Consider the following 21,250-nt stretch of genomic DNA (forward strand, 5'->3'; position numbering starts at 1 on the left):
TAACCTTATTTGTAGATCCAGTTAATGTATATTCTATACTTTATTTCCTTTAATATACTTTATTTACTTAATGAAAGCTTGCTTAACCTTTAATAAAATACAGAGAGTGTCCATTATAGTTCAAAGACTGTAAAACCCAGATATCAGATATTTGGCACAGATACTACAAGGCTTCTAAGCACGTAGAACTCAGTTATTTTTTTTCAGTGACAAATGCCATAAAAATAAGTTGTCTCTTTTTAAAAAAGCAGGAAGTTTTGCGATTTGGTCTGTGGCAAATGTTCCTTTCATCTAAACAGATAAAATCTTGATTGCTTACTTTTTAATTGTAAATGCCTTTGCTAAGATCATTTGTTCTCGTAGCTTTTCCATAAGGAGTTCTTTCTTTGATTTTTGCTTTATGCTCAACACACTGCTTCCTTTTTGACTGCTGTTCCTTGTGCTGGTACTTCCTAAGAACATAATTGGGGTGGAGGGGAGGGGAAGAGAATGTATACAAACTATCATGTAAATCTTAAACTTCAATTTTAGCTTACATTATGGCAGTGGCTCCCAACCCTTTTTTGACCAGCAAGCACTTTGACCAGGGACCACTCTCCAACATGGTCCCTGGTCAAAAGGGTTATGATTTAGTTTTTGGTCAACTTTAGATTCGGTTTGGGATGCTGATTCAGAAATTTCCATTGAATAGAACATATCAGCTCTAGTTTCTGATACAGAACATATGCCATGGTCAGTGACGGGGAAGGAGTGGCAGGTGGTACGAAAGGAGCAAAAATAAAATAAATAAAATAAAATAAAGAGGAAAGAGGCTCGTGGACCAGATTTTCATCCTCGTGGCCCACTTGTGGTCTGTGGCCCATAGGTTAAGAACCACTGGGTTATGGGAAGGGCTAAACAAATTATAGAGTAATGTCACAGTTCAAGTGAAAGGAGAAAGTTCCTTTTCACCTATGAGGAAGAGCCCAAAAAGTGTTGACTTCTCTATATTATTCAAATTACAGTTCTCTGCGATGTCTGAGTTGGGGGAACAGTGGTTTCTTTATGGTACTATCTGTGAGAATTGCCCAAATTTTTACAAAGTGGAATCATATTGTGTTGTCACACACCATCTAGATCAGTCTCCCGAATTTCAGATGTCAACGGGAACTTAAGTTTATTTAAGATCAGAAGGGAAAAGTTACTACTTTCAGGGAGGAGTAAAGGGGTATAACTACAAGGCTTCCTGCAGCTTTTTTACACAGAAGAAAACACAGTGTTCCTGTTATGTCTGAACAAGAACTTATATCTTTACAGCTTTCTGCAGTTCAGTTCAACATGACTGACCCATTATCTATTTCCAAACAACAACAACATTTCCTTTAATTAGAGTTTTAAAATTATATATACTCTTACTTCAGAAAATCAAAAAATTCATATAACTTTGGAAGAATAAGTGAAAAATCTGGAAAGTTCCCTAGTTTTAGTCCCTATTTGTTTCTAAACTACTGGTTTCTAAAACCTAGGCCAGTGCCAAGGGAATGTTTTTTTTCTTTCAGCGGAAGTATTATTTTTGGCACTGTTGTCAAGCAACAGCACTACTGCATGTGTTGAGTACTGTACATTGGTTTCTGCAGATGTTTTCTGCTTTCAATTATAATTTGAATTTAGTTTATGTATGGCATGCAATCTGTTATGTCAGTCCATTGTGAGCCCTCAATTCCATGATTTGCTCTTTCTGAATTACATCAATGTTATTATTTAATATTTATTAACCATCTGTCAAAAATATGTATAGGCAAATGCACAATAAAACACACAACAGTTGTACAATTAAAAGGGGTGAAATGTCACCAATGTTGCAATGTTATAACCACATGCATAGATAACCCATAAGAGGCATATTGTATCCTCCAACATTTCAGAGGTGAAAATCAGGATACAAATGACCAAGCAACTTCAGTCTTGCAAAAGCTATCCATAAGAAAGATCAACAAACTAGGACAGAAAGCAGCAGTTGCTTTTGCAAGACTGCACCCCTCTCCCTTGCTGAGTTAATTGAGGAAAAACTAATTTTGCAAAAGAGAAGAAATGGTAGATTCAATTATTACATGTTAATTTTTCAGACTCCTCTTTGTCCATTTCTGAACTCCACAGATGGCTTGATTAATGTTGCTATTACTCCTACACTGTACTTTATTAGAAATATACCTCCCTTAACAAAGCTTCTAAAAAGGTCTTTCTATGCCTTCCCAGCCCATCTTTTTTTTTTTATCCTCTCTCTAGCCGAAGTACTTTAAACACATCAGGACCGGCAGGATGGTGAAGGAGGGATAGAGAAACTGAAATGTCTACTGCTAGTTTACAGAAATATAATTCAAGTATGGAGAAGCCTAATCCCCATTCACTTTTAGAGTATGTACCTCTCTTTGAACGATGAGAAGAGTAGCTGGATCTGCGTGAAAGCTGTGAGCCACTGCTTGAACTTTTCCTGCGGACTGCTGCCTGTTGCTCTGGAAAATGAACATGTATGGATTCAACAGATGTTGCCAAATTAACGGATGTCAGAGAGTCCGAAGAACCCCTTCGGTCTGATTCAGCCAACTCATCATCAGAGTCATCTTTACTACTGATGTTGTCTCCTCCATCTTCATCATCCCACAATCCATGACACTAAAAAGGGAGAAATTTAAAGCATTCTTGTATTGAAGGCTATATGATTGGTACCTTACAATTGACTATTCTTGAGACTCTCCTTCATGGAGAAAATTTACTATTGTGATATACTGTTGTCATCTAAACACATGAACCTCTTGTCAACCATAATCTAAGAAAATGGTTTATGGCATACAGTAGAGTCTCACTTATCTGGCAGAATGTTGGATAAACAAAAATGTTGGATAATAAGGAGGGATTAAGGAAAAGCCTATTAAACATCAATTTACACCATGATTTTGCACATTAAGCACCAAAACATCATGTTTTACAACAAATTGACAGAAAAAGCATTTCAATACATGGTAACGTTATCTAGTAATTACTGTATTTATGAATTTAGCACCAAAACAACACAATGTATTGTGACAGCTGTGGATCTGGGCAGGAGGCAGATTGTGCTGGATAATACAGAATGTTGGATGAGCGAAGGTTGGATAAGTGAAACTCTACTGTACTGCATTTTAACAAGTCTGTACTTAATTTCTAAAATTAGAGGCACTGTGATTCTTTTAGGACATCATAGATAAATTTAGGGGTGTTGATTAGTGGAATGGCAGTGAAAATAAGCTTTAGAGCAGGCCTGCACAACATGCGGAGCCAGATGCAGTCCTAATAAGGAATTGCTATGATCCTCAGAGGCTCTGAGTCTAAGCCTTAGAAAGGGAGTTCGCATGCAGTGCTGCAGGAGAATAGGAATTGGAACCCGCCATTCCCCCCTCCAAGTGTTTTACTGCTACACATTTCCTTTCTCTATGCACAAAAGTTACCAAACCAATGTGGGAACCCTGCTCTTCCTTTTTATTTGACTCTGGATTGTCTCCTCCTCTTCCAATAGGAAAAAAAAGCCAACTCCATGCCTTTCTTTTCCCTCATTTATGAGGGACAAACTCAGTTTCGTCATGCAGTTGTTATGAGGTCTTCATGGTGAATCTAAGTTTCTTCCTCACAAGCAAGGGAAAATGAACTGGTTTGTCACTCTATCTAAAACTTGTTAAGTTAAAACTTTAAAACTGTGTTCTAGCTATGATGGAAATAATGCATGATGTTAACGATATCGTTTTACACAAAAATGATGTTAAGAAAACAGAATACATATTTAGTTTCAAAATACCTTCAAAATGGATCGATGGAAAAACAAAGCAAGTAGCTGAACCAGATCATAATGCACATAGCCCTCTTTCTTATCTATACCAATAATATTGGGTGGATGATCAGGTTTATCTTTTTTAATTTCTAAATTTACGTTCCAAGGGAAGAATCCAAACTGGAAAAAATACTTTATAACTATGGCTACCTGTACAAAAAAACAAAACAAAGGTAAAAATAGCTACATATTAATAAAAGAAAGTGTCATCATCTTCCAGCAATTTTATTTAACATAAATGTTATGGACTGTAGCATCATAAAATATCAAAGCATTCATAAAAATGATACATTGACTTTAAAATATTAGAGGAAGCAGAGAAAAATTAATCTAGCTCAGAAAACTCTTGATTTGGGTGTAACTTCAGTGGCTTTGATGAGAATCAAGTCAGTTCCTGACCTGATTCTTGCTGTGTTTCTGGAATTGGATCAATCCAATGTGAGGAAACCAGGGCATTTATGCTGTGTCCACCATTACTGAGGTTTCTTTAAACGTTTCAATGGCGAAGGCTTTCAGGGATATCTTTAGCTCAAAAGCTCTTAGATCTCTGAGGCAGTAAAGGAATTATGTAATGACTTTAACCCATGTACATCCCACTTCCATCCTGTGATTCCAACTAGAAGGTCGTGGTGCTTTCATCAACTGATAGTCAAGTTGTTCAGTGCCTGGATCCCTGTCACCTATAACCAATAAAGTTATGTTTCTTTCTACTCCACCAATACGTTTTGTGTACTTTGTATCTCATTCCCCTTGCACTCCCTACATGCAAGTCCCTATATGGAGTCTAGTGTTAACTAATAATAATTTGCCATGACATAAAAACCAGAAACCACAGTTAGAAAGAAGTTATTGTTTTTAAAAAACAAAACAGGATTAGAAATCAAAGCTCCAATTTATCAAAGCTTCAACTTAAACTATTTACATTTGATTCAGTTGGATAGCAGCAATACATTGTGGTTTATTTAAAAGAAGAAATGTAAGTAATCTAGCAGGCTCTGCCAGAAGTGGGCAAAATCCATTTCTTTACATTGAATGGCTACTCAATGACAACATACCTCAGTGTAGACTATAGCTGTCATCCAAAAACGTTTGCTAGGCCTTGGGACTGAGAGCATAGCCCAAAGGAAGATAAGAATAGGAAGTACGAGGGTAATCATGGAGGCAGAGATCATGTGATTTAAAATAATTACAAAGTAACACACCATTTCTGAACGGGCTACAAGTGTATTATATAGGGCATAAACAAGCAATAAAAATCGTGGCTGATCAGCATAGAATTTTTCTGACTCATCCAATTCTTCATCTTTAAACATTCTGTGGAAACAAAATTAGACTACATGATTGATGTGTAGATATCTAAATAGTGAATCTTTAAGTAGCCACAAATTAGATCATTCTACTTAATAGAACATTTTGCAAGGAACCATAAATGTTCAAAAAACCCCAGCTATGGGTAGATTTCCTAAACTTTGCCCATAGGTAAAGGAGGTATCCTTTGGCTAGAGTACACATTTATTTCACAAGGAGAGCCTCACTGAGATCTTTTGCTCAAAGGAAGAATGAAAACACCCTCTACTCTGTAGAACAACACAGTTGTTACTAAAACTTATCCAAACATCTGGAGAGGTTAGACCCAATCTGTGGGACTTTCCACATGTTACAATATTTGTATATAGGAACACTTAAATAAAATTACTTAAACATGGTTAGATTAAAAATGTTTTGAAAAAAAATGTTGTGATGCATATATTTATTCCAGATTCTTGCAATTAGCTGTGATTTCTAATATATATACAGTTTGTGTCCTAACAGGAGCACTAATGAGGTCAATAGTCACATCAGGCTTCCATGAAATAAATTTGTAATGCATAAATTACATTTCTGCTAATAATAAGAGAAAATCCTTGGAAGTTGTTGCTAAGTATTGAATAGTGCAAACACACAGAAGCATTGCATCCCATGGCAAACTAATACATTTTCCCCAAACAAAATCTGTATCTTTATGAATAGACAAGGAGCTGTTTTTTTTTTTTTTACAGACTATAGGAACCAGTCTTAGGGCCCTTCCACATAGCCATATAACCCAGAATATCAAGGCAGAAAATCCCACAATATCTGCTTTGAACTGGATAACTGAGTCCACATTGCCATATAGTTCAAAGCAGATAATCTGGGATTTTATGGAGCTGTGTGGAAGGGGACTCAGGGCTAAGGAAATGTGCTGAAGTCAAGATAGTGTATAAGTGATCAGTGGACCGCAGGAAGCAATAAGAATAAATAAGCATTGAGAAAAAGTAGGTTATCTGCAAGTTAAATGCAGTGGAAAAGCTAGAATATTAAACATATTTTTCATCTATCAGGTAGAGAAAGTTATACAATTTTTTCTATGGATATGGACATTCTGGTGAGAAAATAATTTGATAATTCTTACTTGTTAACAAGTAGATCACTTGCAGTCAGTTCATGTGTCAAAGGAGGGAGTATGGAATCCTCTAGTTTGATGGACTGATTTTCATCTGGGCTCACCATCATTTGATTTTTATCAGAGTCATCATCTTGGGAATCATCCAAAGGTAAAAGCTCCAAGCTCACAACTTTGCTATATGAAGGAGGGGGTTCAGCAATGCCATCCAAAGCTGAATAAGATGGCATATCTGTATCAGGAGTGTATGCAGCACCTTCAGAATCCAAGCAATAGTCTTCCATATCATGCTCCTGCCTTGATGTTGGATCTGCTCCCTCTTCCTCAGGCTCCTCTCCTTCAACTTCTTCAATTGTTTCTGCTGTTCCCTGACGGGAATATAGCATAGTAATTTGGGTAGCCTCACTGTCACAAAAAGAGGAAACAATATTCTCATCAATTTCTTACTTCACAAGGCATATAATGGTTGCATGGACTATCATATCAAGCTAGTGCAAACCTAAGGAACCACACCTGAGTCTAAAAGAAGGCCATGGGTTATGTGTTTTGCCCTCTCCATTTCTTTAAAATAGACTCCCCCATTTCCTTTGATCTTAGTCGACTTAAGGCTTTTTTTGTCAACAGTAAGTAATGTTAGTCATGGCTAAGGCTAACTTGAATTCTGTCTTAACCAGGATCTGAAGAAAATATTACATTACAAACTCTTAAGTGGAAAAAACACGAACCAAGTGAAAAATTTGAAATTAAAAGTATAACAATGAAAAAGCATCAACTAAAATGAAAAGGTGCTCCCAAAAAAGCAGAAATGGTAGGATCCTAAATAGGAGACAAATGCATCTGCTCTGCATGCAAGCAACCACTCACACAATATTACTACAAAAAACAGATATACAATATACTTGCAAACTTTTACATTACCCAGATTTACAATAGTGAAGGTGAATAAATGAACAAAGCATGCATGAGTTAAGCACCTTGACACTATACTGCCACTGTCAGCAGATGAGGAGGATACATCCATACTGTACATTTTACGAAGCCTAGGTCGCGCACGCTCACTTGTTTTAGGAATAGATTCTGGTCCATCTAAATCATCAAGGGTTGACTGCCTTGACAACAAGAGGGTGGTTGCTTCAGTGCAGCAGCTAGCAGTGCAAACAGTTACAAAGAGAGGATTAAAGAACAAAATCGTACTGACATTTTTCAACAACAAACATGCAGGGTGGCCATGCACAACACAAATATATATAGAGAGAACAAGCTCATGGTAGTCAAGTACAACAACACTCTGATAACCACATACAAACAATAGGTAGCTAAAAGGGAAATCATGTCATCTCAGAGTGTTGATAGCTCCTTGGATAGTAAGACTCACACAGTTCAGAAAGTCTTAATCCTGATTAATTTGCTTTAGATCATCAGTGAAATTCATCTATGCTTTTTGGACACATGTCAGCTTAGAAAAAGGTTTGGGTTTTGTTTCAAACTCCACACCATAGCAAAGCTGTTAAGAATGATTTCTTCCCCCAGATTTTTAATGTAAACAGGATGGAGATTTATTTCCTACTATTTTGATCTCATCTGCCTTCAAAATAAATCCTTTGCAAATATGACTAGCCTTTAATTCATTAAGTAATAAAAGCACATCACTTTGAATTATGTCAAAAATTATAATATTCAACTACTTTCAAAAAGATGTGATCATTTATGACACGTTTGTAGGTCACCTGGTATTAGTACTCATAACAAAGTTTGTAATTTTGAGCCCAAAACCTGCCCTGAAATGATCATGAGATCAACTTATAGACAGATCTAGATAGTTAGAGAAGAAAGATTGAGTGCTTTTGAGACAAATACAGATTGGGCATTTGAAAATAGATGAGCGATTGATGCTTTACACAAATTTTTCAGGATAGTAAGATGTTTATGGGAACCACAGAGAGAAGAGTATCTAAGCCTTACAGATACTTATACAATAATTTTTACTAGTTTTGTTCTCACCCGCTTTCAAAAGAAATCCTTTGCAAATAGGGCTAGCCTTTTATTCATTAAGAAATATAAGCATATTGCTGTGAATCATGTCAAAAATCCCTCCCCTAGAAGTTGGGGAAAAAAGCAGCATTCACCACAAGCAATGTTAGAATGCTGAAATGTTTTCAATTTCTCTGCTTTGTACATGGATAAGATAGCTAACCATTTTGCAGCCTCCATAAACTATAGATCCCAAGACTTCAGAGGTTATTGAAATATGGCACTTTAGTTTTGTAGTGTTAATGGGCCCAAAGACAACACCTTAAAAACCCAAACAAACCAGCCTTCAAAAAAATCCAATTAAAAACACGCTCAAATATGTGGCCATGTAAAGCATGTCTGCACAACCTTTCAGTAATAAAGGGTCAATATTAAAATAGGCTCGACTTCTTTATGCCACTCCTCTTACCGCTCTCTCCGTGCTCAATCTTGATGGGCTGAACTACTCACATGACCACCAGTTTGCCCTCCCCCTCCCCACCCCTCCCACTTTTTATAGATTAACGATTAAATGACACATCTTGCAAGAGACAGAGAAACCAGAAAAAGTGGCAGCCTCTTTGGGCAACCAGAAATCCTTTGGAGGCTGCTGCAGCTTATGGGAGGCATATCGTAAAGGTCTGTTTTAAAGTGTTCTTTTTAAAACAAGAATAAAATTGTATGTAATTAAAATAAGTGAAAAACACTCATTGCTTTTTCTTTCACCCTCAACTTAATAGTTTTAAAATCAATTCAGTAGCTTTAAATTCTGTTTTTATTTCAATGGAATTCAAAAGCTTTAAAAACAGCAAACTACACTAAGTAACAAAATTTGAAAAAAAATCTGTTCCTGGTTTGAAAGTGTTGTTTCCTTTTAATTGTGCAGGACTTACTTTGAAAGTTGTTGTTATATTCCAGAAACATTGTTTTGGAGGCTGCCACAAACTATGTTGGATTAGTTGAGAGTTGAGACTCTATCATGTATTTATTGAGAAACTATAGCAAAATATGTTGTGGGACGTCCAGCACAAACAAAGTTTTTGTAGTTTAATACACATTTTCCATGTTTTTATGAAAGAACCAATTAGGCAATAACATTTATGACTCAGGAACAAAGGTTGTGTTACATAATGCTATTTTAAGCCAGCTTTGAATAGAAAAAATGGCATTAAAGCCAGCCATTTTAAATGTCATGAGCTTCTAAAGTGCGGTTGCAGGGAAAACCCTCACTGTATAGTGACAAAAGGAAAGGTCTCACAACAGGTTTTTTGTGTGTGTCAGGAGTGACTTGGGAAACTGCAAGTCGCTTCTGGTATGAGAGAACTGGCTGTCTGCAAGGACATTGTCCAGGGGACACCCGGATGTTTGATGTTTTACCATCCTTGAGGGAGGCTTCCCTCATGTCCCTGCATGGGGAACTGGCACTGGCAGAGGAAGCTCAACCCTCTCTCCCCGGATTCAAACTGCTGACCTGTCTGTCAGCAGTTCTGCTGGCACAAGGGTTTAACCCACTGCACCACCGGGGACTCACAATAGGTTGAAAGAACACTTCTGAAGGGACTGCAAGACCATGTGAGCTACCTTTCTCTCCTAATGCGAGTGTCAAGAGTGGAAATTATTTCCTCTCATCCATGTGCTTGGCCAGCAAGCAGAAACACTATGTACACAGACTGATATATGCATTAACAGCACTTTCACCCAAGGGACTGTGAACATAACATGAAGAAATCTCTGTTATGTGTATCAGGAATGTACTGAAAGCCCTTTCCACACTATCCAAACCCACTGACAATGGGAAATATTCCTGCTTTTTCAGATAAACTAGTCTGGGTTTTTCAATACCAAGAATCTCCGCATATATTTTTTCAATGCAGAAGTTGTCTACAAATCTTTAGAGTCGCATTTAGAGAAGGAAAACCAAAACAAGACAACAGCAGACAAGATAGAAGTATCTGTCACTATTATACTAACAGAAGTAGAATAAAGTAACAAAGTACAGATCTTCAGTATCTGCTTCTACTTAAAATATTGTATTTCATACCTGGAAGTTTAAATTCCAGGTATGAAATACAATACTTATCACGTTAGAAAAAGTTCTTACACAGTATTTGTGTAGTCATGAAGGTATGTATGGAAGATACGTATATGTATAGAATTATTGCATTTGTATTGACAAAATACCTGGTTTCGCTATCTCGCGATGCTGCAGATTCCAGACTCGTTGTCCTTTCAGCTTGTCCAGGTTCATAAATTTCATCCAATCCTGATTCCCTGGAAAGTTTCATCATGTGGTTCTGGTAATACATATGGATACTTTCTCGAGTTGGAACGTTGCCCTAAGACAAAAGGGGCAGAAATGAGAAAATCAAGTTGGGCATTTCAGTTGTGTGATGTTTTCAAATTATCTGTTCCAATTGTTGTTCCAAACATTAAAATAAAAAAGAAAATGCAGTGATACACAATAACCCCCATGAAACAATGGGATACGCCTGAAATCACAAACCTGTTTGCTTCCATCATATAAATGATGTGTTTGTCATGTCGTGTTACCTTTTTGATTTCTCTAGTAAGCATACACCTCTCGATTCTTAGCACGGTGGAAATATCAATGTGCTCTCTTGAAATTGAATTAAGCCAAGCTGTAAAACTGTCTATTGTTGCCAAGAAAAGAACCCAGGTAAATTTCAATATATTATATATTCTTTTGATGATGTTATCTGAGGAAAGAATAAATGTGGCCTAGTAAATCAACTGTCACAATAGTAAATATCTTTGAATGATTTAAAAAAGTCTACCCCCAGCCCCTCCCCAAATCTGACGTACTCATCTGGAGGTAAAACTTGAGTAGATTATGTACAATTGTATTTATTATTGGGCATTTATTGTCTTGATGACCCAAATTATTAGTCAAAAAAGTGAAAGCAGTCTTACCCCTACCCCCACCCCCGCACTGCCCCACAAATGTAGACACTGTTTGTACAGAAATTCTTCCTATAACTAGGTGATGGCTATTTTAAAATGTTCCACTCCAATTTTAGAATTCATGGGTTACTTATTTCAAAAACTACATACTGTGGTTCTCTTATCATATATGTGAGCAATTTTCCATACACTTTAGCTGTTATTTTAAAAATCCTGAAGCAGTTAAACATTTTCTACCTTTTCAAAACTTTCAAAATGTAGCTGGCTGACATATAAATTTAGTTAAGAAGTGAAGCATCTCTACATACGAAACAGTACCTACTTAATTTATTTAGTCCACGAGCCTGCATTTATGTTACAAGTTTGTGCTATCTTATTAGCACTATTTTAAATGAATATCTTGTTTGCCCCGTTACTTACCAGGTCCATCTGATTTCTTTTTGGTAGATTCCTCTCTGTCTTCACACTCCACATCGATACTAACTGAGAAATAAATATAACATCAATAAACAAATACTGGCCACAAATACATGTTCAATATAAATGAATTAATACTATACTGTTAAATATAACTCTGTTGCCTTCAAATACATCCAGTTAAGACACATCAGCTGAGATCCTACATTGGGAGCCATAAGAGTCTCTACCACCACATATCTAGTTGCATCTCCCAATGCTTACCTTATAAACATCACTGCCTTCCCAAACATGACAATTTCCACTTTTCAATAGAGTGGGAGTAATACCCAAGATGCTATTTTCCTGGAGTTAGGTGAAGAGAAAGAATGGCATCATGGCAAAGGATCCAGAGATCTCTGCCAATGTGTGCTGCAGGGTGTCCAGTTGCAGAAAAGACTTTGATCCATCCTTGCTCTTCTCCTGCCCTCCAACAACATGGAAGGATCCATATTGGGAGGACTGTGCTGCTTACAAACTTAACTATTTCATAGTCAGAGCAGAATACTGACCAATGCAATAACCAGAGAAGTGAATAGCAAATGTAAATAAGATTAACACCATCATAATTCACTAATGGAATGTAGCCATTATTTTAAAATGGTAGCAGCAAGCCTTCTTCCCACATATTCCTTACACCTCTTTCTTTATCATGTGTTAAATCACAGTTCCCAGTCCATAAACCATATTTCATAGTTTGACAGTTTTTCACAATATCCAAGTTGGGAAACAGCAACTTGAATATTTCAGCTACAAAGCAGAATGAAAACATAATTTGTCTCATTTTGATCATACAAGAAACTGTGGATTAAACAAATCAGAAATATTGAAGCATCATCTGCCCCTGCAGAAGTATTAAGGTGTTAGGAAAGGATAAGAAGGGAACAGAAACAGCATGAGTACTCAGCTCATTTCTGGTACAATAAGTTTTTAGAAAACTAATTTGATTAAAATACAATATAAGGACCCCTTTCTCATGTCACTCATTATAAAATATTTGTGTGCAACCATTTTCACCCCTAAAGACAATAAATAACTTCATAAAACAAGAAAATTTGTCTTTGAGATCATATCTCCTTCTAAGAGCTGATGTGGACTGTGAGATCCACCAGGGAGGCCCTTCTCTCAGTCCCATCACCATCCTAAATATAGTTGGTGGGGAGAGAGAAGGCCTTTGGCACTGGATTTGTCATTGATAACCAGTTTTATCTGCAGTTACGACTGTGTTTTGTGAATTTTAATATGTGATTTTATATGTGTGGATGATTGTAATCTTATGTTTTATTGTTTTTAGGTTTATGTATTGTTTATTTTATGTGCAACATTTTGGAGTGCTCTGTGAGCCACCCCGGGACCCTTCAGGGTGATGGCGGTGGGATACAAATATTATAATAATAATAATAACAACAACAACAGACTGTGGCTTTCCTCAACATGAAAGGTACACCCTCAAGCAAAAAACTCCTTTCTTGATGGGAAATGACTGTTATGTAAATTATGGTATATAAATTAGAACATTACAGAAGAATAAATACCATCTCCAGATCCTTTCCGCCTTCGTCTTCCTTCTTTCTCAATTTTTTTCTTCTCTTTTCGCCTCTGTCGGAGGGCAGTCTTAGGATCAGTAATCCAGGCCTGATAAACAAACTAGAAGGAACAAACCAATTTATTCAGATTTCTTATCAATTAACTGGCAAAGAAAATAGTGACATATGACAAAATAATACAGCTTTGAATAAATACATTTAAAGTGAGAAGATTAAATAAATATTTCCACTTCCAACCAAATGTCTCAAAGTTGTAATTTTGTGGATGTAATTTTCAATTTCTTAATGAACCAAATCACATCAATAAAGTTGTGAATTCACGAAATATGTTCTGGGAATTAAAGCATTATTTACATATGGACTAATTCCTGTAAACAGTCTTACCTGTTGAACAATATTTCACAGAGTAGATGAATATTAAGTTAAATCTAACTTTTCTAAAATGGTTGAGTATCTAAATGCACTGATTTAAAAATCAATATTTAATTGATATGGAATGGGAGTTCATAATGCCACAACCACCACCTGATTTTCTCCAGCACACTTGAATGAAAATAACAAAAAGGTGAGTACTATGTGATAGCAGTCTGAGACAAAAGGTGTTTGCTTTTGTCTGTATGATCTTCATTATTAAAGAATGAAAATCATCTTCAGTTAGCACTGCATCACAAGTTAAATACATTAGCTACAGCCATGGAACAAACAAAGATATACATGCAGAGAAAAGAAGAGGAAAAGCAGAACAGTGACCATTTACAACAGAAGCATGCACAAACTGTCTCAGGGAAGCTGGAATATGCCTTAATTGGAGATTGAGAAGGGAAATGTTGCTTTATTTATAGCTCTTCTAATGTACAAGAATACTTTGGTGCTTTATGAAGACGTGTCTTAAAAAAGTCAAGGGGCATATAACTAAAAGAAACTTCTGAAATGTGAAGATGAAAAATTCTAAAAAGGGTAAAGTGACAGTGTTTATCTTTCTTTTTTCTGTTGTATGTCAAAACCCTAGTTTTTATAATAATTAAAACCAAATACTACATCTGATGTATGAAGAGATCTAAATATATTTGATCCAACTATGCTTTGCACAAATGAAAATGTGCTTCTGCTCACACTAGTGCCTCCTCTTCACTTGTGATGTTTCTTTCCACCACCCAGTATTCCTTGACTACATCCCAAATCATTCCTGAGTATTGCTTTGCCTTCAAGCCTGTTTTTGTGGCAGCAGAACAATGAAAGGTGTTCTCAGTTCTTTTAATATTTAAGCCTGCCATTTAAGCAGGAGACCTTCAGCACTTGAGTAATGTTCCTGTCCCAAAAAAAAGTTGTGGAAAAATATAGCTTTGAATAGAAATTGAATAGAAATTGAATAAAGATAATAACTGGAGCAGCTCAACTGTAAAGTCATCATTTTGTTGAAATTCTGCACAACTAGAACATTCAAGCAATTTTTTTTCAAAAACTGCAAATACCTTTAAGAGCAAGTTATGTTGAGCCAAGAAACCCACTACTAGATAGCATTGAAGAAGTCATGCTCACAGAGCAGTCAAACCCCTTCTAAACAAATCTTGCCAAGAAAATCCTATTATAATGCCTTGGAGGTCGCCACAAGACAGATATGCCTTGGAGGCAAACAACAAGTTTTAAAGAGGAGAGACTGCGGTGATGCATAATCAGTCCTATCATTAAACTCTGCATTTAAAGAGCAACACAAATACAGAGAGATCACAAGATTTGATCAACTTTACTAAATCCAAAAGCTTTTTTTTAGCTCTTTCAAGCAAGTAGCATACTGCATCTGTACAAATAATCACTCCTAAAATATTGCAATGACCTTCAAAATAGGTTCTACAGAAAACTAAGGGATTACTTAGTAATATCAGGAAAATGATGCCAAGGAAGTATGATGTGCTTACCTACAATGCAATAGGGTTTACCAGCTTTCTGAGAAAGATTATCATGCAATGTGAAGTTCTGCTAAACTGTGCAATTTTAAAAGGGTCATCTCTCCCCCTCCCCCATTTTATACAGATGTATGTAACCTGATGGAACCCTCTTAAAAAAGCTTTGGCAGAAGTCCTGAGATTATACCAAGATGTGTCTCTGCATTTTCTCTCAAGAATCTATGATCACAGTCAAAATGGCCATGGCAATTCACCCTGTGATTCAGTTTATCAAATCTTACACAAAACAAATCCTCATGATGTTTGCCTTTAGAGGGAAAATGCAGAAAAAGGGTACCCTTTGCCAGAAGAGTAAGGGAGGAGGTCACAATCTACACGGTATGGAACATCAAATACCTTTGCAGCTCTGATTAAATACTGAAGAATAGTTTTGGGCAGTTTAATAACAGACTTTGGCAAGGCTAAAATGGCTGAAGCAAATTTCGCAATAGCTCTCTACAAAGAAGGACAAAGTAAGAAAATTAGTGAAACACAATCACTACTGTTATAAGAAATATTTTGCACAATTATATTAGACAACAGGATTTAAATTATATTAAAACAAGCATATAATATGTGAACTCTGAGGATTCAAGCTTAGTAGTGTTCTTCAATTAGTGACAGCACTGTTGTGTGAAGGTTATTCATTCCACATATAACAATAATATATTAGTAGGACTGATGAAAAACAAATGAACTCTTTAATTAATTTTCAGAATGTGGCATATGTCAGAAGTTATAGATTCCCATCCTTGATGCCATTCCTATATCTTTGCCCTTTCTCCTGTGACCAAACATATACTTGCAGACTTCTAATCTTTGTGAATGAAAAATACTAGTATGAAGTATTTCATTATTATTGCCAAATAATGAAATGCACAGATCCCAATACAGAATATTTCAAGGTGCATCAATGTAAGATGAGGAGAGGTTGACAAAAGTTATTTTGAGCATATGAATAACTTGAAATCTATTATAGAATAAGTTTAGACTGGCTAGATTTCTAAAATTTCTTCAAACAGAAACCTGCTTGTGGCATATAATGAATTTACTTTAGGAACTGTTCTTATATAACATTTCAGGTGAATGTAAACTAATAAATAGGATTAAATATAAAATGAATGGAAATGAATCTACATGTGTTGTAAAGAACAAATGTGCAGTTTCCTATCACAGTCCTCAACACATAACACATTGAGGTGGAGCATACTCAAAAGTAGATATATAGGCCTAAGTTCAATTGCTAGTATCTACTAAGAGAGAACGACTGAATCAGTGTGATTTATATACATTTTAACTTACTATTCATAGTTATTAGCTTACTAAATGTACTATAATTGGGATTAGCAATTGTAATTAGGTTACTGTTATCAATTGGTCTATAACATGAATTATGGAATATGAATTCAACTAATTGACAGATATGCTAGTGAAAGATATTTTGTGAACCAGGGAGCTCCAAATATGATATAACTTCAGACAGGAACTCTGATCTTAATTTTTTTCATTTCAGACAACTATCATATAAACAATCCAAGTAGAGTCTCAATGCAACAATCCATGGCCCATCTACTAGGACACTAATATTCCATGTCTGTACAGTTATGTGGTCACTTCAAAACGTCATATCACAAAATATACTATTACAACTTTATTGTCTTAACCTAGGAGAGTTATGCTGCATTCTGATGGGTATGTCCATACCTTTATGGCTTACCTTTCTTTAGCCTGGAACACAAGAACATATTAACTATATTGTTACTTCTGGCTCATTTCTATCATTGATTAAAACTATTTCAATTCATACAAAACCCAGGTTTTATTGCAATAAATATGTCTTTATAAATCCAACAAGGCTTTTTTTCCAAAACAAACAAACAAAAACACATTTAAGCAATATCAAGCAATGCTGATGAAAAGATGTTTTATTCACTTGTCTTCAATGCAACATCAGAAAAATAGAGTTCAGGATAGAAACTTTATTTTTTAAAAACAAACAGATGCTACATTTGTGAGTGAATGAAAATACATCTCCTATATCATCTTTGCATTGCAAAAGGTTGACAATATAAGCAAGCAGCAATAAAGTTTAAATTGGCATACATTTCCACAGCTTTCAGTAATGATTCAAAAAATTCAACCCTATTTCACAGGAACACATGGCTAAATACAATACCTGGAATGCAGATCTTTTTGGAGGTTCTTCCTCTTCCTTTTTTTCATCCTCTTCCTCTTCTTCACTGTCCGTTTCAAATAAATAATAATCTCCACTTCTGACCACTAAGTGAAATAAAATATTTTTTTTTCATTTTTGCAAGGGAAAAAGCACATCATAAACTTATTTGACCATGGGACTCAAACACGTGACAGGAAAGAGAAAAAGCAGGAGGTGAATAGAATCAGTGACAGATAAATCATTTTATTGTGATGTTTGTAGACACAATGAAGAAGAAATGTAGATCTAGTTGAAGAACACAAGGTGATAAAATGAAAAGATCGAATGCTAGTATTAAAAACCTTCAATATTCTTAAACCCTTTTTTAAAAAAAATTATTATTTTTCACAGACTGAAGTATCTCCAACTTCAATGAGTTTGCAGAAATTGAACAGTTTTACACTGGAAGAAAAAGAAAAACTAAAACGTAATTCTCCTGGAAGTATACATGCAACTGGAAACATTTTACTTTTCAAAAACTACTATATTTTTCAAGCTTACCAACTTAGACAATGGAAACAATTTGTTGCTCAATATATATGTGTCTTAATAGTATATATGATCATGGCTAAAATATCCAGAGGCCTCCATATGTTCAAGATGGGATGTGAATGAACTGGGCCTTATATCCTTGAACAGAAGCACATTGTTAATAGACCTTACTTGATAAACAAGGAAAAATAAAAGAGGGTGAAAAGAACAATAATAAGCAAGAGCAGAAATGGGGAAAGTTATGTTTTTGGACTAAAACTTGCAACATGACGGTGACCTTGCTGGTTGGATATTGTGGGAGCGATAGTCCAAAAAAGTAACGGAGATGGCACAAAATAGAGAAGGGACAAAAATTAATCCCATCTCAAGAGCAAGAGACAAATAATCTTAAAGGGCAAATGTCACATCATCACATTTGCCCTTTAAGATTGTTAACATAATATCTGAAGGTAAAGAAAAAAACACTTTAATATATTTATAATAAACTCACAAAGCCATAGATAGAATGACACCCAAAAGCACATTTGGCCCTCATTATACAGCTTTTTCGACCATCAAATAGCTTGCATTATTATTCAATTATACCTTGATACCCTCTTATTTTGAAAATCTCTATCCTGATCTGAAGTCATTTTCATAGCTTGCTTAAGAAGAAAACTCACTCCATTTCTGTAGTAGGGATACCGCTCCGCTAAGGCTATATATCCCCCTTGTGCTGATCTACTTACCACTGCCAATAAAATTTAGTAAATTGGCAAGTGAAAGCCTTTAGATTCTAACAGGTTTTGAGAACAGAAAGGTTTGAAAGAATGTTGAGTGCTGTATTGTTTTACATAAAACTGTTTCAGTAGCTTTTTATCTTGCATTTATTTTTTTTAACTTGGGGTTTAAATTATTTTAATACTATGAATAGTTCATAGTTATTTTAATATCCACTTCTTGTATGTTTTAATTGTATTGCTCTTTTAAATAGAAACCCACCATGAGCTTCAATTTTGTGAGAAATAAAACAAATACATCTCATCATCATCATCGCCGTAATCATTATCATCATGTTGATACAATTTCAAATGAAAATGAAAATGTTTGTATGTCAAGCAGACAAAAGATGAAAAAATATAAATGAAGGATTTTACTTGTTATATAAACCATATCTACATAAGATAAAAATAATAATTTGCCACTGTTGTGGAGAATTTCAGTGATAAAGATGAATGCTTTTACTGGGATGTTATTTTTGTTCCAGACAATACTACTTATGACTGATGAGGCAACATTTAAGCAATAGAAGAAAAGTTATTTAAATGTTTATGGCAAGGGAAGAAACAAGTTAAATATAACATTCTGCAGATGCAGAACTAAGGCATTTGAAATCGCATTTTACATCATGTTGTTAGGTTTGGTTAAAAGACTAGATAGTGTTGGCTAAAACGAGATTACTGGAATCAGAAGAGTAGAAGATGTTGGTCTAATGTGGGATTTGGTTTGTTTGTTTATTGCATTTGTATTTCTTGTTTTTCAAGGCATTTAATATTTGCCTTTTTATCTGTTGGAATCCTCCCTGAGTACCCTTGGGAAAATAGGGCAAAATACAATCATCATCATCATCATCATCATCATCAGAGTATGACCTGAGTTTTGAGTGGTATGGATGGTTTGACAAAGCTAAAGTAAATGTAGATTTTAATGATTATTTTGTCAGACGTGTTAAGAAAATGGAATAGGCACAAAACCAAATATATTACGACCTAAAGGAAAATTTTTATAAGACGATGCATCGATTCTCTTTCACTCAAGATACATTGGCCAAATTTATAAATATATCAAATACATGTTGAAAGTGTGAACAGCATGAAGGGACATTTTATCATATGTGTTGGACATGTGAAAAAACTACAAATTTGGGGTTTAAATCTTTGCTCCCATGTGTTTGCTGACTTCTAGTTAGTATCATGGTGTATACAGGGGTAAATCAACTCTGCTTTACTTTGGATATTGGAATTTGCTGGAAATTCTGGAGTTCCCCACAGCTCTTGCACAGTCACAATGTGATTTGATCTGATTTGGACTGATCTGCTATCCAGATCTGACATCATCAACACTGGAAAAGAGGATCGACTGTGCTCATACCTATCTTTGTTGGTCAGGTGAACACTTCTGATGAAATCAAAACACGCCATCCACAACAGTTATGAGCTTGTATGGACCTCTATGGTTGGCTGGAAGTAGTGGTGTTGACATGGAGGGTCAGGTGATTGTCCAGTGGGGCCAATGAGGTCTCAGTCTGACTGGACAATGTAGACACCAACACAGTGCCACACTGGGCTTGGTCAGTGTGTCTGGTCACTTCTGGGGCCACTCCAGATTATTTATGCTCCAAATTGACCCTGGATTTAGTGGCTAGTGTAGATATGCCTTATGTTTCTGCCTATTTGGATTCTTTTTTTCTCTCTTTTCTTTTTTCAGTTCTTCCTTCTATTTTTATTTTCTTTGTGTATCCTGTACGCTTTTATTTTTTGTTTTTAGTGTACTGAACATGCTAAATTAAAAAAGAAAAGAAAAAGTCATAGTGCAAATAATATGCACTTTCTGATGAGATGCAAGAAGCAAGGACACTGTGGACACTATGTTAAATATTTTTAAACATATAGCTAAAAACAATCAGTTTGAAGCATTCAAATATGCAAGCAACTGCTCTGAACTTGTAAGCAAGTATTTGAAAAAGGTGTATAGAGTTGATAGGTAACAACTATTTCAGGGCTTGGTGATCGATTACTTTTCATAATAATATGTACAATACATTGACTCCCTGAAACATATAATGAGGGTGAAATGAATCAGCAATGCTAAATTGAATGGGATCAATTTAACAAATGTTGTATGGACACAGGCCTGTCTAACACAGTGGACTTTATCAGAAAACAGTGGAATTGTACCACATCCAAAAATCATTTGCCTGATCTAAAATCCACTGTCAAGAATAACCTGGGATCATGACAACTTCTGAATCATTTTCATCACCTTAATTTCAACAATTTTTCTGCAGCCTCAAACTGATAAAACTATTCAGGTCTACTGTTAACAGCCAGCGGTTCATAATGTATTTATTTTTTAAGCTAAAACAGTTGATCTTCAGCAAATGTTTGAAAAAGGAATGAGCTGTTATCATGCCCCTCTGGAAACAGAAGTACACACACACTACACACACACATACACACCAGTATAGTTTCCTTGTGACTTGATAGAAACAGGAATTCAAAATGTTGGGTGGAACGGTTACATAGGTAACTGTCCTATAAATGACAAAGTAATATGCAAATAGATGCATATAAAAAGTCATATTAAAAATGGGCCCAAGGACTAAAAATTATGTATTTTGATTATGAATGCTGATATTTTAAT

General features: G+C 35.5%; 1 protein-coding gene across 2 annotated transcripts in view; it reads right to left on the reverse strand.

Moving 5' to 3' along the window:
- Window positions 1-21,250, reverse strand: part of PIEZO2 (piezo type mechanosensitive ion channel component 2) — a 280,544-nt gene that overhangs the window by 24,638 nt on the left and 234,656 nt on the right. Inside the window, exons 32-43 of one of the 2 annotated variants that reach the window (XM_067467468.1) lie at window positions 17,318-17,421; window positions 15,499-15,597; window positions 13,187-13,298; window positions 11,616-11,678; window positions 10,824-10,990; window positions 10,455-10,609; window positions 7,238-7,408; window positions 6,273-6,668; window positions 4,897-5,155; window positions 3,809-3,991; window positions 2,403-2,652; window positions 320-452 (exon numbers count right to left, since the gene is read on the reverse strand). In XM_067467468.1, the coding sequence (XP_067323569.1) occupies window positions 320-452; window positions 2,403-2,652; window positions 3,809-3,991; window positions 4,897-5,155; window positions 6,273-6,668; window positions 7,238-7,408; window positions 10,455-10,609; window positions 10,824-10,990; window positions 11,616-11,678; window positions 13,187-13,298; window positions 15,499-15,597; window positions 17,318-17,421 (2,092 nt within the window). The remainder of the gene's footprint in view (window positions 1-319; window positions 453-2,402; window positions 2,653-3,808; window positions 3,992-4,896; window positions 5,156-6,272; window positions 6,669-7,237; window positions 7,409-10,454; window positions 10,610-10,823; window positions 10,991-11,615; window positions 11,679-13,186; window positions 13,299-15,498; window positions 15,598-17,317; window positions 17,422-21,250) is intronic. The other variant, XM_067467467.1, reaches the window with a different exon arrangement.

This window comes from Anolis sagrei, chromosome 4, assembly GCF_037176765.1.
Source record: "Anolis sagrei isolate rAnoSag1 chromosome 4, rAnoSag1.mat, whole genome shotgun sequence".
NCBI lineage: Eukaryota > Metazoa > Chordata > Lepidosauria > Squamata > Dactyloidae > Anolis > Anolis sagrei.